Source organism: Mobula birostris, chromosome 4, assembly GCF_030028105.1.
Source record: "Mobula birostris isolate sMobBir1 chromosome 4, sMobBir1.hap1, whole genome shotgun sequence".
Taxonomy (NCBI): domain Eukaryota; kingdom Metazoa; phylum Chordata; class Chondrichthyes; order Myliobatiformes; family Myliobatidae; genus Mobula; species Mobula birostris.
The window spans coordinates 24,411,539-24,434,698 of NC_092373.1; the positions used below are offsets into that span (position 1 = coordinate 24,411,539).

General features: G+C 41.0%; 1 protein-coding gene across 2 annotated transcripts in view; it reads left to right on the top strand.

Moving 5' to 3' along the window:
- plod2 (procollagen-lysine, 2-oxoglutarate 5-dioxygenase 2) overlaps positions 1 to 23,160 on the top strand; it is a 237,205-nt gene that overhangs the window by 200,234 nt on the left and 13,811 nt on the right. For both annotated transcript variants that reach the window (XM_072255013.1, XM_072255014.1), the window contains 4 exons: positions 13,002 to 13,115; positions 17,657 to 17,722; positions 18,642 to 18,746; positions 22,056 to 22,202. In XM_072255013.1, the coding sequence (XP_072111114.1) occupies positions 13,002 to 13,115; positions 17,657 to 17,722; positions 18,642 to 18,746; positions 22,056 to 22,202 (432 nt within the window). The remainder of the gene's footprint in view (positions 1 to 13,001; positions 13,116 to 17,656; positions 17,723 to 18,641; positions 18,747 to 22,055; positions 22,203 to 23,160) is intronic.

Sequence of the window (23,160 nt, forward strand, 5' to 3'; positions counted from 1 at the left end):
GTGAAATGATGCAGGTCACAGGTTTTGTGGGTAACCTTGAAATGTTGGTGCCTTTCTACTGTACATCTTGGAGTTTACAACCATGATCGACCAGTGATGGTTGTAGTCTAGGTTTAAGGAAGTGGAATGGGTATTGATACTACCAGCACTTTGTCCAACCTCGTGTTGATTTTCTGTGTTGTTGAAATGACACCGATGAGAAAGGATTTCTGGAATACTTTTCCAAACCATTGGTGAAGAACACCCTGCATAGGTGTTGTAGGGGATGCTTTGGAAACAGGGAATTCTTGCATACTATGGATTATCTATTAATAAAAGTAACACAGGAAAAGCATGCAACAGGAATTCTGCAGATGCTGGAAATTCAAGCAACACACATCAAAGTTGCTGGTGAATGCAGCAGGCCAGGCAGCATCTCTAGGAAGAGGTGCAGTCGACGTTTCAGGCCGAGACCCTTCGTCAGGACTAACTGAAGGAAGAATGAGTAAGGGATTTGAAAGTTGGAGGGGGAGGGGGAGATCCAAAATGATAGGAGAAGACAGGAGGGGGAGGGATGGAGCCAAGAGCTGGACAGGTGATAGGCAAAAGGGATATGAGAGGATCATGGGACAGGAGGTCCGGGAAGAAAGACGGGGGGGGGGACCCAGAGGATGGGCAAGAGGTATAGTCAGAGGGACAGAGGGAGAAAAAGGAGAGTGAGAGAAAGAATGTGTGCATAAAAATAAGTAACAGATGGGGTACGAGGGGGAGGTGGGGCCTAGCGGAAGTTAGAGAAGTCGATGTTCATGCCATCAGGTTGGAGGCTACCCAGACGGAATATAAGGTGTTGTTCCTCCAACCTGAGTGTGGCTTCATCTTTACAGTAGAGGAGGCCGTGGATAGACATGTCAGAATGGGAATGGGATGTGGAATTAAAATGTGTGGCCACTGGGAGATCCTGCTTGCTCTGGCGGACAGAGCATAGATGTTCAGCAAAGCGGTCTCCCAGTCTGCGTCGGGTCTCGCCAATATATAAAAGGCCACATCGGGTGCACTGGACGCAGTATATCACCCCAGTCGACTCACAGGTGAAATGTTGCCTCACCTGGAAGGACTGTTTGGGGCCCTGAAAAGCATATTCTCGTGACTACCTTTAGTGTTGAGAAAAATCTTATGGAGATACTCCTCTAAACAGAATACCATCCTCATCGGAGCAAGAGGCTGAGAGAGAGGGAGTAGGAATCTCGGAGAGAAGACATTTTTTTTTACACTGCTTGGGGAAAAGAGGCTAGACTGCTAGGTGCGTGACGTAGAGCGCCAAAGGTTTAAAAAAAGGCTACCATATACAGCGGGCAGTGGAGTGAAAGGGAGCAGAGTGGGACGGCTTTGGCTCAACAGGCTTCGGCGAGAACAGGTGGAGGAGAGGGTAGGTTCCGGTAAGTTTTGTTTTGTATGTTTAGGGTAGAGAGAATGCCAAGCAGGATGTGGAAATGCTCCTCTTGCAGGATGTGGGAAGTCAGGGAGACCTCTGGTCTCCCTGACAATGACACCTGCAAGAAGTGCATCCAGCTGCAGCTCCTAACAAACCGCGTTAGGGAACTGGAGCAGGAGCTGGATGACCTCCGGATCATTTGGGAGAATGAGGAGTTTATAGGTAGTAGCTTCAGGGAGGTAGTTACGCCAAAGTAGCAGAGCACATGTAATTGGGTCACTGGTCAGGCGAGGGAAGGGGAAAGAGCAGGCAGAGCAGGGTTCCCCTGTGGCCATTCCCCTCAACAACAAGTATACCGATTTGGATATTGTTGGGGGGGATGACTTACCTGGGACAAGCTGCAGCAGCTGGATCTCTGGCACTGAGTCTGGTTCTGCAGTGCAGAAGGGAGAGTGGAAGAAGAGGAGAGTGGTAGTGATAGGGGACTCGATAATTAGAGGTACAGGCAGGAGGTTCTGTGGTCGTGACAGAGACTCCCAAATGGTTTGTTACCTCCCGGGTGCCAGGGTCAGGGATTTCTCTGATCGCGTGCCCAGCATTCTGAAGTGAGAGGGTGATCAGCCAGATGTCATAATACACATTGGTACCAATGACGTAGGAAGAAAGAGTGAGGGGTTCCTGAAGAGTGAATATAGAGAGCTTGGTAGGAAGTTAAAAAGCAGGACCTCGAGGGTGGTAATCTCAAGATTGCCACCTGTGCCACGTGCCAGTGAGGGTAAGAATAGGATGCTCTGGCAGATGAATACGTGGCTGGGGAGCTGGTGTAGGGGGCAGGGTTTCAGATTTCAGGATCATTGGGACCAATTCTGGGGCAGGTGGGACCTGTACAAGAGAGACAGATTACACCTGAACTACAAGGGAACCAATATCCTTGCAGGGAGGTTCGTTAGTGCTTTTGCGGAGGGTTTAAACTAGATTTGCAGGGGGATGGGAACCAGAGTGCCATAGTAGATAGTGGAGCAGGGGGTGAAAATAAATGATGTTAAAAGTTCCTGCAAAGTCACAAATAGAAGGGTTGTGTGTGGTGGTAATAATCTTCTGCGGTGTGTCTATTTCAATGCAAGGAGTATTGTGGGTAAGGCTGACGAGCTGAGGACGTGGATTCACACAGGGAATTACGACATTATAGCCGTTAGTGAAACTTGGCTGTAGGAGGGGCAGGACTTGGCAGCTTAGTGTTCCAGGGTTCCGATGTTTCAGACTTGATAGAGGCCGAGGAATGAAGGGTTGTGGGGTGGCATTGCTAGTCAGGGAAAATGTTACAGCAGTGCTCAGGCAGGACAGATTAGAGGGCTTGTCTACCGAGGCCATATGGGTGGAGCTGAGAAACAGGAAAGGTATGACTACATTAATGCGGTTGTATTATAGACCACCCAATAACGAGAATTGGAGGAGCAAACCTGCAGAGAGATAGCAGACAACTGCAGGAAACATAAAGTTGTGATAGTAGGGGATTTTAATTTTCCACATATTGATTGGGATTCCCATACTGTTAAAGGTCTAGACATGTTAGAGTTTGTAAAATGTGTTCAGGAAAGTTTTCTAAGTCAATATATAGCGGTACCAACTAGAGAGGATGCAATATTAGATCTCCTATTAGGAAATGAGTTAGGACAAGTGACAGAAGTCTGTGTAGGGGAACACTTTGGTTCTAGTGATCATAACACCATTAGTTTCAACTTGATCATGGATAAAGATAGATCTGGCCCTCGGGTTGAGGTTCTAAACTGGAAAAAGTCCAAATTTGAAGCAATGAGAAAGGATCTAAAAAGCGTGGATTGGGACAGGTTGTTCTTTGGCAAGGATGCGTTTGGTAAGTGGGAGGCTTTCAAAGGAGAAATTTTGAGTGTGCAGAGTTTGTATGTTCCTGTCAGGATTAAAGGCAAAGTGAATAAGAATAAGGAACCTTGATTCTCAAGGGATATTGGAACTCTGATAAAGAAGAAGAGAGAGATGTATGACATGTATAGGAAACAGGGAGCAAATGAGGTGCTTGAGGAGTATAAAAAGTGCAAAAAAAAACTTAAGAAAGAAATCAGGAGGGCTAAAAGAAGACATGAGGTTGCTTTGGCAATGAAGGTGAAGGACACCCTGAGCCAATAGGCTGGTCCTGGACTTATTTCCTGGCATAATTTACATATTACTGTTTAATTATTTATAGTTTTATTACTATTTAGTTATTTATGGTACAACTGTAATGAAAAACAATTTCCCTTGGGATCAATAAAGTATGACTCTGACTATGACTATAATCCAAAGAGCTTCTACAGGTATATTAAGAGCAAAAGGATAGTAAGGGATAAAATTGGTCCTCTTGAAGATCAGAGTGGTTGGCTATGTATGGAACCAAAAGAAATGGGGGAGATCTTAAATGGGTTTTTTGCATCTGTATTTACTAAGGAAACTGGCATGGAGTCAATGGAAATAAGGCAAACAAGTAGTGAGGTCATGGAACCGATACAGATTGAGGAGGAGGAGGTGCTTGCTATCTTGAGGCAAATCAGAGTAGATAAATCCCCAGGACCAGACAGGGTATTCCCTCGGGCCTTGAAGGAGACTAGTGTTGAAATTGCAGGGGCCCTGGCAGATATATTTAAAATGTTGGTATCTACGGGTGAGGTGCTGGAGGATTGGAGGATAGCTCATGTTGTTCCGTTATTTAAAAAAGGCTCTAAAAGTAACCCGGGAAATTATAGTCCAGTAAATTTGACGCCGGTAGTAGGTAAATTATTGGAAGGAGTACTGAGAGATAGGATCTACAGGATCTACAATTACCTGGATAGACAGGGACTTATTAGGGAGAGTCAACATGGCTTTGTGCGTGGTAGGTCATGTTTGGCCAATCGATTAGTTTTTCGAGGAGGTTACCAGGAAAGTGGATGAAGGGAAGGCAGTGGATATTGTCTACATGGACTTCAGTAAGGCCTTTGACAAGGTCCCACATGGGAGGTTAGTTAGGAAGGTTCAGTCGCTAGGTATACATGGAGAGGTAGTAAATTGGGTTAGACATTGGCTCAGTGGAAGAAGCCAGAGAGTGGTAGTGGAGGATTGCTTCTCTGAGTGGAGGCCTGTGACTAGTAGTGTGCCACAGGGATCAGTGCTGGGTCCATTGTTATTTGTCATCTATATCAACGATCTGGATGATAATGTGGTAAATTGGATCAGCAAATTTGCTGATGATACAAAGATTGGAAGTGTAGTGGACAGTGAGGAAGGTTTTCAAAGCTTACAGAGGGATTTGGACCAGCTGGAAGAATGGGCTGAAAAATGGCAGATGGAGCTTAATACAGACAAGTGTGAGGTATTGCACTTTGGAAGGACAAACCAAGGTAGAACATACAAAGTAAATGATAGGGCACTGAGAAGTGCAGTAGAACAGAGGGATCTGGGAATACAGATTCAAAATTCCCTAAAAGTGGCGTCACTGGTAGATAGGGTTGTAAAGAGAGCTTTTGGTACATTGGCCTTTATAAATCAAAGTATTGAGAATAACAGTTGGAATGTTACGGTGAGGTTGTATAAGGCATTGGTGAGGCCGAATTTGGAGTATTGTGTATAGTTTTGGTCACCAAATTACAGGAAGGATATTAATAAGGTTGAAAGAGTGCAGAGAAGGTTTACAAGGATGTTGCCAGGACTTGAGAAACTGAGTTACAGAGAAAGGTTGAATAGGTTAGGACTTTACTCCCTGGAGTGTAGAAGAATGAGGGGAGATTTGCAGAGGTATATAAAATTATGATGGGTATAGATAGAGTGAATGCAAGCAGGCTTTTTCCACTGAGGTTAGGGGAGAAAAAAACCAGAGGACATGAATTAAGGGTGAAAGGGGGGAAGTTTAAAGGGAACATTAGGGAGGTGCTTCTTCACACAGAGAGTGGTGGGAGTGTGGAATGAGCTGCCAGATGAAGTGGTAAATGCGGGCTCACTTTTAACATTTAAGAAAAACTTGGACAGGTACATGGATAAGAGGTGTATGGAGGGATATGGTCCAGGTGCACGTCAGTGGGACTTGGCAGAAAAATGGCTCGACACAGCCAAAAAGGGCCAAAAGGCCGGTTTCTGTGCTGTAATGTTCTATGGTTCTATCACAGAATCACCAAAAACTTATTGGGACCCATGAAGAACACCTGGATATTCTCCTTTATTCCACAAACAAGAAAGACTTGAATGCATCCATGTGTCCCAACTGAAGATCTGTGAGGAACACAAGGCAGAACATTAGAAATATTACATCATTTCAAAAAAAAATTGTAACACATTGTGAGGAAGCGTTTGGACATTGGGATTCAGTGTTTGTCCTATAGTTTGGAAATTCCGAGGCTACCTGGATTAGCCAACTCTCATTCAAAAACTTTAGAATGTACTGGGGAATGCTGTCCTACTTCCTCTGTCACACAAATAGTGAAGTTACAACTGCATTATCAATGTGTATAGTATATATCCTTGAAGTCAGGTTTTGGTTTAGAAAGGGTAAGACAAGGAAACATACACCAGTCTTCGTAGAGGGATCAGAAGTGGAGAAAGTGAGCAGTTTCAAGTTCCTGGGTGTCAATATCTCTGAGGATGTGACCTGGACCCAACAAATCAATACAGCTATAAAGAAGGCAAGACACCATCTGTATTTCATTTGGAGTTTGAGGAGATTTGATTTGTCACCTAAAACACTTGCAAATTTCGACAGCTGCACTGTGGAGAGCATTCAGACTGGCTGCGTTGCCCTCAGCGGGAGAGGGGGCTACTGCACAGGATTGAAACAAGCTGTAGAGATTTGTAAACGTAGCTCCATCATGGGCACTAGTCTCCATAGTATCCAAGATATTTTCCGGAAGCGACAGCTCAAAAAGGCGGCAACCATCATAAAGGACCTCTGTTGCCCAAGTCATGCCTTGTTCTCATTGGTACCGTCAAGGAGGAGGTACAGAAGTGCAAAGGCCCTCACTCAATGATTCAGGAACAATCTCTTCCCCTCTGCCATATGATATTTGAATGGACACTGAAGCCATGAACACTACCTCACTACCTTTAAGCTTCTATTTTTGCGCTAATTATTTAATCATTTTATATACAGTTTTTTCCTATTATTATGGCTTGCATTGTACTGCTGCTGCAAAAACAACAATTTTCACGACACCTGCCGGTGATAGTAAACCCAATTCTGATTCCTGCATGAAAAAACTTTAATTGCATTGTATCCTTAAATTTCAGTTCATTACCTGCAAATTATACTGCTTGTATTATATGATAAGTGAAATATAATCTATTTACAGGTAAGGAATGTGCTGTTTTGCATAGGTGCTTAAGTTGCAGGCAAGTTTAATTTCTTTATATATTGTACACTTTGGTTATTAAGAAATATAGCAAGAGCACAGAAAAGTGGTACTGTTAGAAGATCATTCTTGATACTATTAAGCCACAGAACAAATGGGAGGAGCTGAATTCTCACACTTATATTTTTTAACGTAAGCATTTTGGAAATAAAAAAATCCGTGAAGTTCCCATTGGAAATAGCATGCTATCTTAGTCTATTAATGACAATTAGTACGGTTTTGATTTTAAATTATGTGGTTGTATTAATATTTAAAGCTCGGAGGGCTCAGAGGACAAAGCACATTGGCAGAGTGTTTTAATGAGTTGCTGTTGTCTATTGTATCTCATGCTGCTCTGGTAACTGTCCAGAGGCTTAGAACAGGGGAAAAGGAATTAAGTGGATGAAAGAAGTTTTTTTTTCCTAAAATTCAAAGAAATAATGTTAGCCGGTCCACAACCATCCATTTATTGGATCTTATGTCAAGTTCAACTCACATGAGACAATGTTGCAAAAGCGACAGGGAAAAGGTGTATGAATACTGATTTAGGTCACCCAGTATGGAATTATAAAGGCCTCTTTTCCGAATTGCGTGCAGGCAAAGATATACAAATGCCACTGATTTACCAAACTCCCTGCAACCACCATCCCAGGCATAGTGTTGCTATCTTCTGCAGTGCGTTTGCCCTTTTAATCATTTATTTTCGAACTTTTATTCCACAGCTCAGTCAAAAACTAGTTGACTTATGTTCTACCTGTTTGCTGCACCGCACTGATAAACTTGTTTCTTTGTCAAATGACAAGTAGAAACCATAAAATCTGTCTAGTAGAGAGCAGGGCTGTAGATGGATTGAAATTCCCTTATGCTTCTAATTTGTTGAGCGCACAGCACCAGCTCTGGTGCTCCCTGGGGCAAGTGTTGAATTTGAAGGAAAATAAACTGGCAGTTGTGTGCAACTGAGATAACTGCAAGCTGTGCTTTAAATGGGTAAAATATTATGCTCTGTGGTTATTGGCCCATTTATATACCTCTTGTTTGATTAGCTTTTCTAATGAAGAAAGAAAAGACTCTGGAAGCTAGCACAATAGACGCATCGTAATTTTTTTATATGGACATAATGATTGAGCTTTGCAACACCTCTCAGTCTTAAATTCCTCAGTCTCAATGTCCCACTTCTCCCAATTTCTCTTAAACATTTTATTAGGCAAGATAAAAAAAGACCGAGTATCTGGGAAAAAGCCCACGCCACGAAAGTTTTAATAAAGATGGATGGTCAGAGTTGGAGTAATACACGGGATGATGCATGGCTGTTTGTAGAGAGATTTCTGCAAGTGCACCTATATACACATGCAAATAAAGAACAGGAGTAATCCTCTAAAACCTGCCCTGCCATTCAGTAAGGTCACGGTTGATCTGATTATAACCTCCAGTCCTGTCCACCATCACACCTTATACCGAGAGGACTTCCGGGTCATCAAGGGAATGGCGGCGTAAGGAAAAGGTCTCTCGACAAAAAAGAAGGTAAACTGCCCCATAATCGAATTTAGACAAATACTTAATATTGCATAACTATATTAATAAAAGGGGCAAGGATGATGTCTAAGAACAAGATTAAAAAGTCCGCTCCGAAGGCTGATAAACATAAAGAGACGCAGCAAGGCGACGGGCCCAGCTCCCCCACGGGAAGCCAGGACGGAGATAATGAGGGGGAATCGGTGACTCTGTCCTTGATTCTCGGAGAGATTCGCGAGTTCCGACAAGATAACAGCAAACAGCTGGAAGATATTAAAGGAGAAATAGTAAAAACTAACTCGCGGATAGATGAAGCCGAAGCGAGGATTGTTGGAATTGAAGAGAAGCTACAAAACGCAGAGGAGGTGATAGCAGAAATGCAGAAGCTGCAAGACCAGCTCCAGTGGAAACTAATAGATCAAGAAGGCTGCTCGAGAAGGGAAAATGTGAGGATTTACGGAGTTCCCGAAGGAACTGAAGGTAAACCCGGATTGATGATTCCCTTCGTGGAGAAGCTACTTAGAGAGAACCTTGGTATACCGGCCGCAAATACAGATAGAAAGAGCTCACCGCGCGTTGGCACCACAGCCTCCAGCAGGCGCCCAGCCCAGATCGATTCTGGTCAGATTTCTCAGTTACAGAACGAAGGAAGAGGTGCTTAAAAGGGCATGGCAAAAGAAAGGTTTCATGTGGAACAACTGTAAAATCAGCTTAGACCACGACTACGCACCGGGGATTCTTGCCAGACGGAAGGAATATACGGAAACACAGAGAGTCCTGAAGGAAAACAACATCAGATTCCAGACCCTGTATCCAGCTCGGCTGAGAGTCTTTTACGACGAAGGGACAAAAACTTACACTACGGTGGAGGAGGCAACATTGGACCTGGCGGACCGGGGACTACCTATTAAAGTTATCACCCAACCGGAGTCGCTACTGGAGAGGATTCGGCAGAAGTCGTGGCAGTTAGTGGGGCGAGGACATTCCACTCGAACCAGAGTGTCAAACTACAAGGAAAAGCTGCAAATATTCAGACACGAATGTACAGAGAACACAGATTAATTAAGAGAAATGACTGAAAAGAGTAAATCGGACTTAAAGGTAAAATGAAAACTGGTAACTGAAAATAAACTAGATGGAATAACTTGAATGATAGCAATATGGTCGAGACATAAATAGGAGAAAATTCTCTATGACTATTCAAACTGCTGAGGGCCCTCTAACATAGGGTGAAGATAGAGGTTATCCCTCTGAACTGAGGGGGGTCGGTGCTCAGGCCTCACTGTGGGAAGTCGGGAAAAATTTTCAAATGTTGCACGTTCAAAAATGTCTAGGGTGTGGTTATATGTCTTGGTTTACTGTTGAGAAGGGATTGCTTACTGTTTGGTTAGAAAAGGAGAGTGGTTTTTTTTCTACAAGAGAAAAATGCAAATTGAATTGGTAAAAATAATTTCCTATAATGTTAATGGGGTTTTGAATCCAATTAAAAGAAATAAGATTATGTCTAAGTTGAAAAAAGAGAGGGCACAAATAGCTTTCCTCCAGGAAACACATATGAGCCAATCTAAACATGGAAAATTAAAAAGAATGGGCTTTAAACATGTATTTTATTCATCATATAAATTGAGTCACAAAAGAGGGGTAGCTACTTTAATATCAAGTACTCTTAATTATGAACATATTTCAGAGACTAGAGACAAAGAAGGACGGTTCGTAAAAATCACAGGAAGAATAGAAGGTACAGAAATAACATTGCTGAATGTTTATGCTCCTCCAGGTTGTGAATGGTCATTTTATAGACACATTTTTGAGCTAATGGTCAATTCTCAAGGGGTAGTAATTTGTGGAGGGGATTTTAATATTAGATTAAATCCTATATTAGATTCTTCAAGAATAGTTACTCAGAATAAACCTCTGACTCGGAAAGTGAATTCATTGATGGAGGAGTTGGGAATTATAGATGTCTGGAGGGAATTACACCTTATACCACTTTGCTCATCACAAATCTATCTGCCTTCATTTATAAATTTCCCAGTATTCTGCTTCCATTTGAGGAAGACAATTTCAAATATTAACAACCCTTTGAGAGAAAAACAAGTCTAATTTATGTCTTAAATATGTAAATTTTAAACAGACTCCTAATTCTGATTATCTATGCAGGAGAAATATTTTCTCCATGTCCACCCTTTTAGGGGCCCGCAGGATCTTGCTGTTTCTATTACATCTGCTGCCATTTTTTTTCTAACATACAGAAGATACAAGCCTATCCTGTCTAATCTTTCTTCATAAGGCAGCCTGTCATTGCAGTGTATTGCAATGTCGCAGAGAAGTTTAGTAAACTATCTCCGAACCATTTAAAATGCACTGTACTCTGGAGGTCGCTCACTAATGCCCTATATAACTTAAGTGTTCAGGTGGCAGGGTGGAGATGCATTCAAACTCAAGTTCAGGGTACATTTATTATGGAAGTATGTTTGCAGTATGCAACCCTGAGATTTGTTTTCCTCACAGGCAGCCATGGAACAGAGAAAAACTATGAAACCCATTGAAAGAAAAACATCTCTACCAAAAGAAGTGTAAGGTGCTCCTTCCTTCCACTAGCCTGCAGGTCGCCCTTGGGCAAGGTGTGGCACCTGCTTAGTCTCCGCCGATCAGGGTTAAATGAAGCTATGGAAACAGGTGGTGGATGGTCGTATGAGCAGCTAGTGCATTGCACGAGTCTTTTTATGTGACCTCTGACACCAGGCAGACAATCTCTGAAGAGTATTGATAAAGCCTGAGGTCACCCATCTTGTAAAGACACTGCCCAAAAGATGGCAATAGCAGATCACTTCTATAGAAAAATTTGCCAAGAACAATCATGATCATGGAAAGACCATTGTTGCCTACGTCATATGACACGGCACATAATGAATGAACTGAAATATAATCTCCTTGCTTGTTATTCAATATGCTTGGCACCAAAGGATAATATTGTGTTAGTTATCATGACTACTTTCCATACCATGTTATCCAGCCTTTGATGGAACTTTGACTAGTTGTTGTTGTTATAAGCATTCATTGGGGTTGAGGATAACATGCCTACACTCTTGTTCTGAAGAATGCGTTGGGTCTGCAGATTGTTGTAATCTGTGGGACAGGCATTTCTGGAAGGGATAGCCAGGTGAGTTGTCTAGTTGGTTCGATGTTACCGCTAATATTTTCATTTATCCTCCATGTACTCCCATTGAAGACTTGAGATGGTTGGTGCCTTCATGAATCATTTGCTGTTTTGATTGTTCATGGGCCAGGGATTGGTGAGGAAGTTCCATCTTTTCAAGGTGGCTTTGCGAGCATTTTTAAAGCATTTTCTCTGTTCACTTGTGAACCACACCATGATGGAGCTGAGAACGGTGTGCTTGTTTTTGGGATCTGGTGGCCCACCCATCAGAGCTGGCTCAGTGTAAATAATCCCGATGCATCCATTAAATCTGGCTTTTCATGAAACAGGTTTCTGTTGTCCCCTCAATTTTATTTCCAAAATCACCATGATCAAGGTACTCAATTTCTCCTTTCCAGAGTTTTTTTTAAACACAGAAGATTCTTAGCAGTGCAAGTTGGAGGAATAACTGACACTGTCAAGATTTGTTGGGTTAAAGGATAGAACTGATAACTCAGCCAGTTAATTGGACCAATAATATGGAATGTTCTAAGTGAGCTTCTAAGGCAATATTTTAAACACACCACTTCAGTGAAATTGAAACTTGCAGCCTCCTGGTAAATAGAGCTTTTACATTTCATATCAAAGAGATTATAAAGCACTCTTAATGTTTACACTGAGAGCCAATACATATAATAAGATTTCATACATCTAGAAATTCCTCGATGTTGAGTTTATTTTCGGATTTAATACACATTTCTTACTCTATAAAGTTTAGAATTTCTTACAATATTGATCTCTAAAATATTTTGCTTTATGTATAGATGTTCGATTTCAGAGTGCTTCATTTGAAATCATGTGGTTGTCAAATCACAAATCTAAAAAGGTGCAAGTTAAGGTCAAAATCTGTTTTGTAGGACCAGTCATTTCCACAAATTTTACCCCACTATCTGATTGCTCTGTGATTTTTCCGTGTTAACAACTCAAAATAACCTTACCTTACAGGTGTTAGGAGTTTAAGAATGAGAATTTACTGCTTTAAAGCAACATCTTGAAAAATCTCCGCAGAGATAAAATAAAGTGTACTTTGCATGAAATGACAGTGTGTGCACAGAGGAATATTTTCAGTGCCTCAAGTAAATTTTTAAGTCAACAATCACCTAGGCACTCGTCCTCGTGTGAAGGAGGGGTTGAACAGCTTGCACAGTTCGCTTTAAGGGTGGATCAAGATCCAAAGTTAAGTGGTGTAAGGAAATCTTAAGGTGCACCCAACAGTCTGATGGTGCTGATATCGTGCCTCTGCTACAACATCCTGCCTGGACCTGGTTCACAGTGCAAGCTCAGGCAGGTGGGATGAGGAACATCAGAGTTCCACTGATGATCTAAGTTACAAAACAAAATAGTGAAATAAAAGTAATTGTTACTGGTTGTGTTGTTTTACTGAATAAGCCTGTAACTACAATTTTGAATAACTGGACTGCAAATACTCATTAACAGACAGATTTTTTTTTAATGAGGCAAGGTTTTTTTGTAATAATTTCCAAGTAGTAATTGTTTATATTTTGACATTTAGGGGGTTTTCATGTATGTTAGCAACCAGCATGAATTTGGAAGGCTTCTCCCGACAGAAGGTTACAACACCTCAAATTTGCATAGTGACCTGTGGCAGATCTTTGATAATCCATTGGTGAGTATTTACAATTTAGTATTGAAGTCTAAACTAAGGTGTATATGTATTTTGTGTCTGATTTTTCTCTTAACCACTTAGAAATATTTGTGCTTACCTTTAAATTCTCTTCATAAACCATGTTCTGTTAAAAGTATTTTTTATTTATTAATTAACTTTGCAGAAACAATCTTGATCACAGAGCACAGTGTTGTAAATGTGTAACCTCTAACCTAAAAGGTTGAAGTAAATATGAAAGGATAACAAGGCAGTAACAACATTTGACATTTTAATATAATTGAAAGGGAATCCAGCTCAATAAAACTTTTAAGATACATTAATACCTTGCAATATCCTATTTATTTTGACCTGTAAGCCCACTTCACTTTGTTGTTTGGCATTAAATGTGAAAAATGTTGAAAATATTCAGCAGGTCTAGCAGTGTCAATGGGAAAAGAAACTGAACTAACATTTCTGGTTCAAGACTTCATCAGAACCAGGAAAGAGGAGCAAGCCTTAGTTTTCAGTTGGAGAAAGTATGGGATGGATGAAACATCCCATGGATGCAGCACAGAGCGTCATAGGAAGTCATTCCTGCCTGTGGCCATCAAACTTTACAACTCCTCCCTTGGGAGGGTCAGACACTCTGAGCCAATAGGCTGGTCCTGGATTTATTTCATAATTTACTGGCATAATTTACATACTACTATTTAACTATGTATGGCTCTATCACTATTTATTATTTATGGTGCAACTGTAACGAAAACCAACTTCCCTCAGGATCAATAAAGTATGACTATGACTAAACATGATGTTAGATAGCATGTGTAGAGGGTTGCCATGGGGATAAATAGAGGTTGATGGGATAGAAGCAGCAGCTGAGAAGCAAGAATACAGAAAAGGAGTGTAAAATGAAAAGGGAAAATTCAGGACACTACTCAGAAGGTCAGATGACACCTGTGGAAAGATAAAAAACAAGTTGATTTTTAGTTGCAAAGAAAGCTGTGGTGGGGAAATTGGTAGAATGAAGGGAATTTCTCTGAAAGCAGTAACTTAAAGTAGCAGATTCTTGACTGTAACAACTGGCTATTTCTGACTGTTGTCACCAGCACACTGATTTTTTTTTCCTCTTGTATGGTCTGAACTGTTGCTCAGCCTTGTAATTGGCAACATATTATACAGACAAAACCAAAATCTGATCTCAACTGCTACTTAACTGCCATTTGCTGCCACATCATCAGAGATATCCCCTTTCTTCTGTTGAACTCTGCTGCACCTTCTCTGCCACTGGAAACTAACTTGTCTTTATTTCATTCCCATGAGTTGAAACAGTAACTATTTCTTCTTCAACAGATGCTTCCTGGCCTGCTGAGTGTTTCCAGCACTTTCCATTTCTATTTTTTTATTTCTAACACTTGCATTTTTTTTTTGATTTGCAAAATGTGTGGTTGTTCGATAATGGATCATGAAGCTTGCTTCTTTTGCAAAGTCTACTAGTGTAGTCCATTGGGAATCCACCCAGTGCATCTGAAGTGTGACCACAAGATGGGATTCTTTTTGTGTTTTTTATCTTCCTGTGACAGGCAGTGTCAGTGATGCAGTGATAACTTGTCCTCTCTCTGATATTCTGGGATGCTTAGCCATTATATAAATAACGTCAGCTGGCTGTATTTATATTTTGGCTTGCAGTGCTAGTGCATAGACATCTAGACTTAATATTACTTTCATCATGGTTCCTCATGCCTTTTCATCAGTTATGGAGCCAACCAGAAGACATTAGTTTTCTAGTGATGTGTATGACAGGGTGAAGGGCTTAATGATTCACTTGCATTCTGTTGACTGTTGTTCACTGTTGACTGCAGAGCCATTCTTGTATTCAATTAAAGCTTCTCTCCGTTCCATTTGCTCCAAGAAGTACAGCCACAGCTTCCCCAGACAGAGACATTATAATTGTGGGTTAAGTAACCAATTACTTTGGTCATCCTGGGCAATTTGTTGGCATTTGGGTCAGATACTGCTGTGTGCAAAAGAAAGTACATAGAAGCAATTTGTTAAGTTATAGCATGTTTCATAATAAGATAAAATCATATTGCACTGGATATTATATTGTAAGTTTTGGCACAAGATTCCAAATCCTTTGAGAAATGCAGGTATAATGCAACATTAGAAGAAACTTGCATTTATAAAGTTGTACTCTTGTGTTAAACCTGTATGACAAAAGGTTAGTGAGGTCAGAAAGATCAAAAGGGAGCTTTAGTAATATTGAGTACAGTAGGTAAGGTAAAATTAAATAGGAATATACATGGTACTGTACTTGCTACAAGGACAATCCCAGCTTCTTGAAAGGATCAGCACCTGACACCATTAGCCCTACTCAGAGAGGGTACAATTGACAGAATGTGACTTCATGGCCTATCCTTAAATGATCCACCAAAGTAGGTGGGTGAGATGTTCCAAACCAGCTCCCTCTGCCCTCCTGGATGACGGACCAGGCAGATGATAATGAACACTGAGATTTAAAATAACCCTGGTTAAAGTTCTCCACAAGTCTCGCTCCACCTCGCACATGCTTACACAAATCTAGACCCTTATGGTTTTTAATCCTATGGGAGTGCAGAGTTAGTGCCTTCAGCAGTAATGGTGGGACTGTTGCTCCTTTCATTCACCACATCATCCCAATACTTCAACAGCTTTGATTTACTGTATTTCCTTCAGCTTTGAATCATAGATTTATCCATGATGCTTATCCCCATTCTCAATTTAATTCCTCACATCACCACCCTATCACTTCCCTCTCCTCTCCAGTGCTTTCCATAGTAAAATTCTGTTCATCTGCCACATCCAGCACTTCAGGAGTGGCAGAATGGCAGATTCTCTGTGCTCATTGATAGTTTTTAATTCCCCAATATAAGTTTTATTGTATAGTATTATTAAAATTTCTCTAGTAAACTGGGTGAGATTCAGGAGAGCATGGGTATCAGGGTCCCAGTGAGACTTGGATGAGTGTGGGATATGGAGAATTTCAGAGGTATAAAGCCAGCTGGAGGCGTAGTGGCATCAGCACTGGACTGCAGAGCGGAGGTTCCGAAGTTCAAACCCAGCCGGCTCCCCCCGGTACGCTTTCCATCAGTGCGGGGTTAAGAGCTGGTGATCTCTTTTTAAAAAAAAATCTCACCTGGCAGAAGACAATGGCAAATCACTTCTGTAACTTGCCTTGTACGCGAATTCCAACTACGTCAGAACTGTGTGGGAGGAAGTCGTCCGCTACCTGGAAAAATTCCGGATGCGACCTACATTATTATTATAAAGGTCAGAAGAGCATGGGAGCCTGGGCTCAGGAGTACAGGGATGTGTGGGATTTGAGGGGTGTCTGATGACTGGTGAATCTTGGGTTGGGAATTTGGGAACCAGGGCCCCAGGGAGTCTCGAGAGGGTGGAGACTGATGATTCTTGGAGGGAGTGTGAGGACTGCTAAATATTTGGGGAGTATGGAAACCGGAATTGCAATGAGATATGGGGGAGTGTGGAAAACATTTACCTGTTGAGCGAATACTCAGCCATTAGGATTTCCGTGTGGTCGGGTAGTGGATTCTCACAATTTTATTGCACTTGCACTCCTGTTTTGCACTTTCCATCCTTTTTCTTACTGATTGAGGACCCTTCATGAGGTAGAGACGTGAATGGTATTCAGCAGTTGCATTCCAGAAGGTGCCTAATGCAAGCCAGGCCTAAGCTTCTAAGCCCCAAAATTGGAAGGAGGCCCATCTGCTACCTCAGCAGTTGTTAAACTTTTTTTTGCCATAGACCCCTTTGGCAGTCCAGTGAAGACTTCACAGAATAACATATTTAAATATATAAAATAAAAAGCATTGGATTACAGAAGTGAATTATATTGAAATACAGTTATCAAAATATTTTTAATTGTAATATGTGTGCTTTATTAATGCATTAAGTAACAGGACTATATATTTAAAATAGAGGCAAGTTAAAATTATATTTTATTTTGCAAAGACATATCAGTGTGAAGGCAGATGTTGCTTAGCTTGAATAAGAACATTGAACTGTGGAGTTCCCTTTGACAAAGCCACATGTTGGACATACAATTGATTTTGATTTTTTTGTTTTAATTGTTACAAGTGTTGAAGGTCCCGATTTGCAGAGATATGTTGTTGCAATTTGAACTAAAGCTTCCATAGCTCTCTTTACAAGGCGAGGATAGGCTTCTCTCAAAGTCACAGGTACTGCTAATACTGCTGCGGTTTGTTGCCTACATTCATAATTGAAGGAAATGTTAAATTTCAGTTGGAAGCTAGTGAAAATAAAGATGTAATTTTTTTCCATTCCAAATTCACAGACTCCCTAGAATCTATCCAAGACCCAGAAACCCCGCTCTAGCTTGTTCATTCGATCAAGGGAAAGGGTCTTTGAAAGATAAATGGAAACAAACACTGTCGAGCAACAGAATGCAGTTAAGCTCAGAGTTTGTCAGTTATGTCATCTGCTGTGTAAATCTGTCTTCCCACTGGCTTCATCACTGATGGATTACTGTTTGTATCTTGCAGGACTGGAAAGAGAAATACATTCATCCAAACTATTCAAAGATATTCACAGGAGAGATGGTTGAAGAGGTATGCAACAGTTTCGTGAGCATAATCAAGATACTGTATTTTCAAGTGTTTCCCCAGCTGTAATTGATGTAAACTATTGGCTTGTTCCCATTTACTAAGGCAGTAGCCAGTATACATTTGTACCTTATGACACATGGCTCTCTGCGTTGTCACTGCTGCATAGCAGATTCTGAAATCTCAAGTTAGAATGTTAGAAGTTGTCTATTGTGACCACGTGATCTTTGGGAATAATTTTCCCCCCATTTAAATAGAGAGGGCACAGAGAAAATTTACCAGGATGTTACCTAGATTAGAGAGCATGTCTTTTGAGGATAGGTTGAGGTAGGAGCAAAGAGGATGAGAGGTGAATTGATAAAGGTATATAAGATGATTAGAGGCAAAGATCAAGTAGGTAGCCAAAGACCTTTTACCCAGGGTGGAAATGGCTAAACCAGGGGAGAATTAATTTTTCTACACAAAGAGTGGTGAGTGTGTGGAACACCCTGCCAGGGGTGGTGACTGAGGCAGATATATTAGACGCATTTAAGAAACCTAGATAGGCACATGGGTGATAGAATAATAGAGGGCTATGTAGGAGGGAAGGGTTAGATTGATCTTGTAGTAGGTTACAAGGTTGGCACAACATTGTGGACTGAGGGGCCTGTACTGTGATGTGTTCTGTGGTCTAATAGCATTAAGATTATGGCCAGACTCTTACTCTCATACTATTATTGATTACCCAGCTTCTCTTGTTCATTGGTCTCCTACAGCTGGGACGTCATGGCCTTTGATTTTCCTCGTTAATACTTCTCCTTTGGTTTGTAAAATTACTATTGCTTCACTGCAATGCACTGATGTCTTGTCTCTAGATTGAGTAGGGGGATACCGGCTGTTTTTCCACTCCTCCCTCTTAATGTGGACTCTTTTTTTATTTGGGCAGCCATGTCCTGATGTCTTCTGGTTCCCCGTACTTTCAGAGGCAACGTGTGACGAACTCGTGGAGGTAGTGGAGAACTACGGTGAATGGTCTGGTGGAAAGAACGAGGTGAAACTTTGCATTGGATTAGCGTGACACTAGGCTTCAATGTTTTAGTAATATATTTTGCTTGTATTTTGCCAAAAATGGCCAAAATTTGTTGCTAAGGTTTAACATCTTCTTTTATTTTTGGTAACAAGTGTATTTTAACTCCACTGTGTTTGGATGGGTGAAGAAGTTCTAAGAATATTCACAAATTGATGACACAAGAGAGAGCAGATGCATTTGATCTGGTGGACTGTACTGAGATATGGTTGCATTAATCGGTTTATTGTTGTCACTTGTGTAAAGGTGCAGTGAAAAACTTTGCTTTGCATGCTATCCAAACAGATCATTTCATCGCATCAGCAATCAAGGTGGCATAAGGGAAAAACAATAACAGAATGGAGTAGACGCAAGAGGTATACGCACAATATGCTGGAGGAGATCAGCAGGCCAGGCAGTGCAGATGCTGGAGATGTAGAACAATATACACGTAACCCTTGGGTTCAGCTGGCGGCTTAATCTAGGGGAAGATAGCCTCTGGCCCAGCCAAACTTGAGAAGTCTTATGTGGGTGGATACTGCGTGGTGTTCCCCTGTTACAGATCAGTACCACAAAATAACAAACAGTACACAATGTGCAATTAAACAATTGAGCTTTATAATTCTTAATTTGACTATAGGGTTAGTAAAGAAACAAAAAAGAAAATTTGACTATAGGGTTAGTAAAGAAACAAAAGAAAAGGTGCCCATTCTCATGAAACAGTCTAATGCACAACGTTGGAGCTCACGGTTTTCCAGGCTGTTTGTTCTCCGTTGATTTTTTTTTCCCTCCCCCCCCCCCCTCGCCCGGGCGTCGACTCCTGACCCCATTCCAAGTCCACTCTTGTCCTGTTGTCTACGACTTCCCCATTCTCACATCTTCTCTCTCCATCTTCTGCCAAACAAAAGCCCGCAAAACCTTCTCCTGGGCGTACAAGAAAGAAAAACACGCCTCTCATTGGAAAGCTCCCATTATCTCCAGACATAACCCAAACACTGCTGCTACAGAGAAACCATTACATTAGCAGTTAAACATTACAGAGAGGCCATTACATTAGGAGTGAAACCTTATGGAGTATTACATACACAAAATGCTGGATTATTTGTGGAGTTTATAGTGTTACAGAGAAAGTGCAGGGCAGGCAGGCAATAAAGTTCAAGGCCATGATGAGGTGTATTGTGAGCTCAGAAGTCCATCATATCGTACAAGAGGTCTGTTCAGTAGTTTCTTTTGTAGCAGAGAAGTGACTTTTGGAAAAGAATGGCATAGTGGAAGTATGCCCTTAGAGAGACAGTAGGATGAAGAGAACTCAACCAAGAAATCAGGACGTAGAACAATTGTAGGTGAAGCTAAGAAACAAGTAAACACAATCAGGAGTATTATAGCCCTAATAATCAGGGTGAATCTGGAAATTAGGAAAACACTTAAGAAAAGAAATTAATTTTAATCCTTTACGCTGGACAAACAAAAATGATTTATGTCCTTTGAAGGACAAATGCTTGGGAGAGTTTCCTATCCCTGAGATCGTTCTCCCTGCTGCTGTTTATCTCTTATATTTCTCAAGATTACCCCAATGCCTTTTTCATTTCACCTGCCTTTTCTAAGTGTGCAAAAATAATCCATTTCAGAAATTTCAGTTAGATCCAGAATTGTGTAATGAGGTGGCATTAACTAAAACTCTTTAGAGCAAAATATTTACCGAGATTACCCCAGGTGGTGAGGAGAAAGTTGTGTTAACTGATGATCTAAGGAATGGTCTATTATAGATGAAGGCATTAAATTTTAAAATACTTACTAGCAGAAAATAGGCAAAAACTGCCAAATGCATTTCAATATATAACTTCATCTGCTTTGGATCTAGAAAGTGTAGAACATAATACTCAATAAATGGTGAAAAGACAGAAGCAATAGAAGTCCAGTAAATTATGAAGTTGAGGAACACAGAACATTTTTCTGTCATAACAATGTGGTTATGCAGTTGTACGCTGCTTCACATTTCCACACATACCAGTTCCCATACTGAGAAACTGTCATACTATCAACAATAAACTATTTTGTTTCTATTTTTTTCTGAAATGGTATGAAAAACTATTTTTCTGGCGTCTCCACAAAATCTCTGGAATTTCCCTTGTAAACTCTCCCTGCTCCTCTCTCCCTCTTTCCCAATACGATGCACCTTAACTTTCATCCTTGACCAAGTTTTTGATTACCTGACCAAATTCAGCACCAAATTTTGTGGTAACAATGGTCATTTAGAATAACAAAGGCAATATGTAAATGCAGAGCGATGGTCAAAGCTGACAGCAAGAGTTTAGAAAATGTAGATTTCTGCAAAATCTGGACAGCCACAAAAATTGACTGACTAATTTTGTCATGGATGTTTCCACAGGATTTAAACCATAAGGCAGTGGTTCAGATTAGTCTATTCAGTCCATCGAGTCTGCTCCATCGTAGCTGATTTATTATCTCTCTCAACCCTATTCTCCTGCCTTCTTTCTGTAAGCTTTGTGGCCCTTATTAATCAAGAATCTATCAATCTCTGCTTTAAATATATTTGATGACTTGGCTTTCACAGCCATCTGTGGCAATAAATTCCACAGATTCACCATTCCCTGACTAAATAAATTTCTCCTGATCTCTGTTCTAACAGGACATCCTTCTGTTTGAAGCCTGGGCCCTCTGGTCCCAGACTCCCCTGATATAGGAAACATCCTCTCCACATCCACTCTGTCTAGGCCTTTCAGTATTCAATAGGTTTCAGTGAGTTCTCCCCTTCATTCTCCTAAATTGCAACAACGGCAGGCCTAGTATTCAGGACATTTACAAAGACAGGTGTGTAAAAAGATCACTGGGAACCCAAGTCACCTCAAGCACAAACTGTTCCAGCTGCTATCATTTGGGAAACAGTACCGCAGCATAAAAGCCAGGACCAACAGGCTCAGGGACAGCTTACTCCACCATGCCATCAGACTGCTTAATTCATGCTGACGCAACTATATTTCTATGTTGTATTGACTATGCTATTGTACATAATATTTATTATAAATTACTATAATTGCACTTTGCACATTTAGACGGAGATGTAACGTAAAGATTTTTATTCCTCATGTATATGAAGGATGTATATGATAAAGTCAATTCAATTCAATTCAATTCAAACACTCCTTGTATATTAACCATTTCATTCCCAGGGGTGATATTTACATGACGTTTAAAGTGTTTGCTTCAATGTTGGTATTTTAGCTCTTCCAAAGCTGAAAGTTCTCAGGCACTGATGGTTTGACTCTATTTTAGGATAAGCGGCTAGTGGGCGGATATGAAAACGTTCCCACTGATGACATACACATGACTCAGGTTGGGCTGGATCAGGTGTGGCTGCAATTCATTCGGGAGTACATCGCTCCAGTTGCACTGAAGCTGTTTTCTGGTTATCATACTAAGGTACGTCTCGAGCTTCAAGTGTTCCACGTCAACAGAGACATTGAGAAATGTGTTACGCCAGCTCCTAGCTGGGTAATATGAATATTGAAATGAGGCATTCAAAATGTATTTAATATACAGCATCAAAGAGAACTGATGGTACATAGTTCTTACATTGTTTGTTGTTAAGATATGCTGGGGTGATATTGTTACCAATTTCTGTGCTGACTTTTCACTAACTCTTTATATTCAAGTATTTAGTTCAAAGTAATTTTTATTATCAAAGTACATGTATGTTACCATTTATCAGAATCTGAATCAGGTTTAATATCATCGGTATATATTGTGAGTTATTTTCTTGTGGGAATAATAACGGTAACAGAATCAATGTAAGACTCCCCAACTAGGGCATTCAGCCAGTGTGCAGAAGAGAACAAACTGCAAATAAAAAAGCAGTAGTAATGATAAGTAAATAAGCAATAAAAATGGAGAACGTGAGATGAAGAGTCTTTGAACGTGAGTCCATAGGTTGTGTGAACATTTCAATGATGTGGCAAGCGAAGTTGAGTGAAGTTATCCCCTCTGGTTCAAGAGCCTGATGGTTGAGGGTAGTAACTGTTACAGAACCTGGTGGTGTGAGTCCTGCGACAGTGTTTCATTTTGATGTGCTCAGCGGTTTGTGGGGTTTAACCCGTGATGCACCGAGCTGTATCCACTACTTTTTCTATGATTTTCCATTCAAGGGCATTGCTGTTTCCTTACCAGACTGTGATACGGCCAGTCATGCATCTGTAGAGGTTTGTCAAAGTTTTAGATATCATGCTGAATTGCTGCAAACTCCTAAAGAAGTGGAGGCGCTGCCTTGCTTCATTCATTTGGTTAACATTTAATACTTGGTGGGGAAATTCTAGGCAGTTTCTAGAGTAGGTTACATGGTCGGCACAACATTGTGGGCTGAAGGGCCTGTAATGTGCTGTAG